Genomic DNA, 6000 nt, shown 5'->3' on the forward strand with positions numbered 1-6000 from the left:
AGGAAAACCTGGTTCAGTCTTCTTTCCACCAGACACTGGGAGATGAATTCACCTTTCAGCAGGACAATAACCTAAAACATAAGGCCAAATCTACACTGAAGCTAAGCACAGGCAAAATCCTAGAAGAAAACCTGGTTCAGTCTGCCTTCCACCAGACACTGGGAGAACAATTCACATTTCACTAGGACAATAACCTAAAACACAAGGACAAATCTACAGTGGAGTTGCTTACCAAGAAGACAGTGAAAGTTCTTGAGTTGCTGAGTTACAGTTTTGGCGTAAATCTACTTGAAAACATTTGGCAAGTCCTGAAAATGGTTGTCTAGCAATGATCAACAAACAATTTGACAGATCTTGAAGCATTTTTTTTATGAATAATGGGAAAATGTTGCACAATCCAGGTGTGGAAAGCTTACCCAGAAAGACTCTCAGCTGTAATCATGCCAAAAGTGCTTGTACAAAGTATTGACTCGGGGGTGTGAATACTTATGTAAATTAGATATTTTTGTATTTCATTTTCTATAAATCTGTTTTCACTTTGTCATTATGGGGTATTGTGTGTAGATGGGTGAAAAAAATCTATCCAAAAATGTATTTTGAATTCAGGCTGTAACACAACAAAATGTGGAATAAGTCAAGTCAAATCAAATTTTATTGGTCACATACACATTGTTAGCAGATGTTAATGCGAATGTAGCGAAACGCTTGTGCTTCTAGTTCCAGTGCAGTCATATCTAACAAGTAGTCTAACAATTTCCCAACAACTACCTTATACACACAGATCTAAAGGGGTGAATGAGAATATGTGCAAATAAATATATGGATGATTGATGGCCGAGCGGCATAGGCAAGGTGTAATAGGTATAAAATACAGTATATACATATGATGTGAGTAATTCTGGTAGTGGTAGTTCTGAAGGCTCTGTAACTCTAGGAGCATGGATGGGCATTGGGTAACACTTTCATCAAGGAGTTGGAGGTTATCATTTCGCTCTCCATGTTTATAGTGAAGAGGACTTCTAATGGAGCTGGCCCATTTTTATTAAAAACAACCCTCTGCCGTTTCACTTGATGCAGTATCTTCTCCCTCCCTTTCTTTGCCAAGATGCTTGTCATCTCTTCTGCTGCACTTTTATTGAATCATCACTTTAGTAGCCCATAACCGCCTGTCTTTTTTTCTCTCCTCTTTTAAAAAAAATTGATTGTCCTGGAAAGTGACCTCTAAGAAATTTATGACACAGCTCCGTTGATTTGGAGGTCTAATCATAAATGCAAGATATTCTCTGATATATGAGATTGTATCGCAGCCATATAAAACGAGTTTCATTTGCATCAAAGAAAATAAGCTTTCCCTTTGAACGTTCATTTATCTAATATATCTTTTTTCATTTCAGCTGCCGATGTTTAATCTTTTAATTCTTTGTAGAAGCCATAACATCATTTTTGCCAAGTGTAAGACTGGATTTAAGCGGATAACATTTTCTCAAAAACAAGAGTCTACAGTCCTGCTGCAAATAGGACAAATTAGATAGGACAAATGCTTCGTTATTATTTGTGCTTTATTCGTCAATTAATTGAGCCATTTGATTTTCACCTGTATCATTGATCACTAATTCATTTGCTGATATATTTGAAATAATTTCATCCTTGTCTTTGCAGGAGTTATCCGTGAGAGTTACCAGAAGGGGCGTGACCAGCTGGTCCCTGTCACACTGCTGGCCATCGCTGTCATCATGGCCTTCGCCATGGGTGCCATCTTCTCTGGTATCCTCGTCTACTGTGTGTGTGACCACCGGCGACGAGACATTGAGCTGTCTGGGCGTAAGGACAAAGACCACGACAGGAGGGGCTCCATGAACAGCGTGACCAAGTTGACCGGCCTGTTTGAGACCGGGGCCAAGGACAGTCGCCCTGAGGCCATCCTCACCCCGCTCATGCACAACGGCCGCCTCACCAATGGTAAGATTCTGATCAAAGCCGACCAGCACCACCTGGACCTGGCTGGCATGCCCACCCCAGAGTCCACCCCCATGCAGCCCCGACGCAAGCCCAGCCGGGGAAGCCGCGAGTGGGAGAGGAACCAGAATCTGATCAATGCCTGCACCAAGGACCTGCAAACCATGGGCTCCCCAGTCATCCCCACTGACCTGCCCCTGAGGGCCTCTCCAGGCCACATCCCCAGTGTGGTAGTGCTTCCCCTGCCACAGCACCAGCATCAGCAGCCCTACCAGCATGAGTATGTAGAGCAGCCCCACCGCAGCGACCTCAGCCAGATGAGCCTGGGTGACCAGGGTGCCACACTGGAGTACAAGTCCCTAAAGAGCCCCTGCCACAGCCTCAACCTGGTGGAGAGCGACGGACTGCCGCCCCGAGTGCCCCAAAGGGAGGCCTCCCTCACCATCCCCCCTGCCGTGCCCCAGATGGGCAAGCGGCTCGAGGTGCACTCCTCCGTCTATGGCCATGAGTACAAGCGGGGCTACCCGATGAGTGCCCAGAAAGGCTCTGCCCTCAAAAAGCACAACACCAACTCGTCCAACTCCTCTCACCTGTCCAGACACCAAAGTTTTAACCACGTGGAGTCGCCGCCCCCCGCCCCACAGAGGGTGGACTCCATGCACATGAATTCCCAGGGGATGTCCCACTCCCGACAGCCCAGCATGAGCTCTTATGGTTCATTGCCCCGGACCGGGGGCAAACACCTCAAGCCTGACGTACCGCCCAAACCCTCTTTAGTGTCCCTCTCAACGAAAGTCAATTCCAATGACTCCTGCACATAATCAGCACGCTAGGAATACAGAACAGGAAACACAATTGCATCTCCTTTTGTCCAGGTTCCAAGGACAAAAGTGTACAGCAAACACAACACTGCAAACACAACACACTTTTTAAAAGTTTTTTGTTTCTTTTATATATGTGTAAATATTCCACAAATGGTTGATGTTGAGCTCAGGCTGTTGACTCCCAGTTCCTCAGAAACACGGAACACTTGCTACTGAGAAGAAAATTACTTTCATGAATATTTAATTGACAAGCAACATGTCACCCCTGTAGCATTCAAGACGGTGGCTGTGTTGGACTTTTGAACACTATGACTTGACTGATGTTTTGTTTTCTTAACTGACTGCTAAACGCACATAAACAGTGAGAGTAAAGGGGAGCAATTATATAGTGAGGACTGGGGTGTTCTCCCAGCAAGCACTTGGGCACAGCGAGCTCTGACTGGAATGACAGCTTCAGTTTACGTGGAAAACTGTGAAATGCCTCTCAGTGTTACAGCTACTGGACACAGCAATCAAGTTCTGCGTTGGTTGAAAAAAGCCTTGGTCTGAGAATCTTCTACTGCATTGGTTACTGAATAACACATGACTGTTAATAGTAATAGCTTGTTGTATTTATTTTTAATAAGTGCTTTTGAAGAAAATACTGACATTTTAGGCTCATAGAGAAGAGTTATTTAAATATGAATTAATCAAGAATGAAATTATTTAAAGTCAATCAACTGGAGCCAGTACAACTTTCTTGACACAAAAGGTCCACCAGGTCTTCTAGCGCCTTGGGTTTTTGAAGCTTGGGATATATGTGACCTCTGTATGGAGGATATATTTATTTAACTGTGCCAGATGGGACCTACATGATGGAGCAGAACCTCCCATGTTAAAGAAGTCAGAAAAATACAAAAAACAGAACTCCTGAAACTCACTCCCTCGATCACTCCTCCATGGGCATCTACATACGTTTGGCACTGTGGTTTTGCAGTCAGTCTCTCTCTCCCGGTTGGCTTCTGGCTCACTGTGTATTAACAAGGTTCACTCTTGCATATAAAAGTGCAAAGGGAATAAAACGTGGAATTCCACACATGAAAAAGAGAAGCGTGAGGATGTTGGGCGCTCTGCCAGGTGTGGAGAGCGGCCATTTTGGCAGGTACTGAAATGTCTTGTTTTCTCTTGGCGCGTCACGCAGTCCTCTGATTGAATTATATCTGTTGATAGCCTGTTTCTCTTCCACATGTAAAGTTGTGCCTTACACCCTGAGTAGTGACATTTTCTTTAGCTGGTAACTATGTATCCTCTTTGTATTTTCTTATGTCGTCTTTCACTGGTTTGACAAAGGCAAATAAAGAATGTGATCTTGTTGTAATTCTGTTCCCTAGAAATATACAGACATATTCTTCTTTGTGGTTCATTTCAGATAGTGCCAATGATGCGCTTAAAGCAACCCTTTTTGCTGTGCTGGCAGTGTCGATGATGTTGTTGTGTGTTGAATTTTTTACTTTGCTGTTTGATTGGAGGGATTAATGTTTGTTCTTGAAATGGCCTCTTAGGATCTTGCTGGTGCACAGCAATAATCAAACACTAACATATGAAAAACACACCAGTATACTGTACAGACATGGCACCAGGTTCCTAGTGTACATGACAACACTTCAGTTTCTAGGCAGTGAAAAGCAGGCTGGTTCCTGTGATAGAAAAGAGTAAAAAAAAATATTAGGAGATGTTTTTTAAAAACACATGTTCCAGGACGATTAGAGTAATTTAATTTGTACTAACTCTCTTTATCAAGGTCTTATGAATGACAGTTCATTGACCAATCTGATCACATTTTTATTGATCACATCTCCCCAAATCAACAGAGCACTCCTTTAGTATTGTGTGTAGATAGGTGAGTTTCTTGATCTCAAGCAGATTTCCATTTACAATGGAGGAAAGCCAACTATTTCTCATCCACAGCCAATGCAAGAAGAACGAGTAGGATATTTCCACTTTTGAGGCATATACAGTATGTGTTAATTGAACTAGCGTGTACATAGATGCTTATAGGGTTCGATTGCAGCGACTGCGGCATACATCATGATCAGATTAGGTTTAGTAAAGGGAAGGTCATTTGAACTTTCCACCCCAATAGTGCAGATTGCATCTCTAGCCACGGTCTACATGGCTACTGTGGACAGCGTGTCTCTTTGGTGTGTGTGCCTTTGTCTTTCACCCTTGCTATACACTGCTAGATGCAACTGAGACAGACTCTTTGTAAGCTTGTAAGATATTGTGATGTCACAAGGTTTTTTGCCCTACTCCATTTAACATCTGATTCACAGCTTAATGTATGTTGTAAAAAACATTCTCTTTAATAAATGCAAAATGTAATAAAAAAAATATATATTGTCATGAAGATGGTTGTATTTCCATGATTTGAGAGCAAAACATGCTATAAAAAAGATGCTTGCTCTGATAGTACAACGGAACAGATAAAATGCTTTTAACTTTTAACTTTTAACGTTTTTAAAAAAGGACACTGGAACAGCTCCATATCATCACAAATTCAAAGCAAACATTATGTTATGTATCTACCATATGTCTTTGTGTTTGTTAAACCAGTTAAACAGATAGGTTCAGGAACAACAAAGCTTTCGGAAAAAATACATAGAGAGAGATCAGGGGCCTGCTAATAAACAGACAAAGTGCTCACAGGCCATTGCTGGAAATAAAATGACAATGTATCCAAACGTAATGTAAGATCATGTATATGTACACTACATGTCCAAAATTATGTGGACACCTGCTCGTTGAACATCTCATTCCAAAATCATGGGCATTAATATGGAGTTGGTCCCCACTTTGCTGCTAATGTTAGAACATTGCTGCAGGGACTTGCTTCCATTCAGCCACAAGAACATTAGTGAGATCAGGCACTGATGTTGGGCAATTAGACTTGGCTCGCAGTCGACATTCCAATTCATCCCAAAGGTGTTCGATGGGGTTGAGGTCAGGTATCTGTGCAGGCCAGTCAAGTTCTTCCACACCAATCTAGACAAACCATTTCTGTATGGACTTCGCTTTGTGCACGGGGGCATTGTCATGCTGAAACAGGAAAGGGGCTTCCCCAAACTGTTCCCGCAAAGTTGGAAACACAGAATCGTCTAGAATGTCATTGTATGCTGTAGCATTAAGATTTCCCTTCCCTAGAACTAAGGGGCCCTAGCCCGAACCATGAAAAACAGCCCCA

General features: G+C 42.7%; 1 protein-coding gene across 3 annotated transcripts in view; it reads left to right on the forward strand.

Annotated features, from left to right (window-relative positions):
* The window catches only part of LOC139389347 (semaphorin-6A-like), a 97163-nt gene extending 92013 nt beyond the window's left edge, over nt 1-5150 (forward strand). For all 3 annotated transcript variants that reach the window (XM_071136024.1, XM_071136025.1, XM_071136026.1), the window contains one exon: nt 1660-5150. In XM_071136024.1, the coding sequence (XP_070992125.1) occupies nt 1660-2777 (1118 nt within the window). In that variant the 3' untranslated portion in view covers nt 2778-5150. The remainder of the gene's footprint in view (nt 1-1659) is intronic.
* Nucleotides 5151-6000: the final 850 nt, after the last annotated feature.

The sequence above is a fragment of the Oncorhynchus clarkii genome, chromosome 30 (genome assembly GCF_045791955.1).
Source record: "Oncorhynchus clarkii lewisi isolate Uvic-CL-2024 chromosome 30, UVic_Ocla_1.0, whole genome shotgun sequence".
Lineage (NCBI taxonomy): Eukaryota > Metazoa > Chordata > Actinopteri > Salmoniformes > Salmonidae > Oncorhynchus > Oncorhynchus clarkii.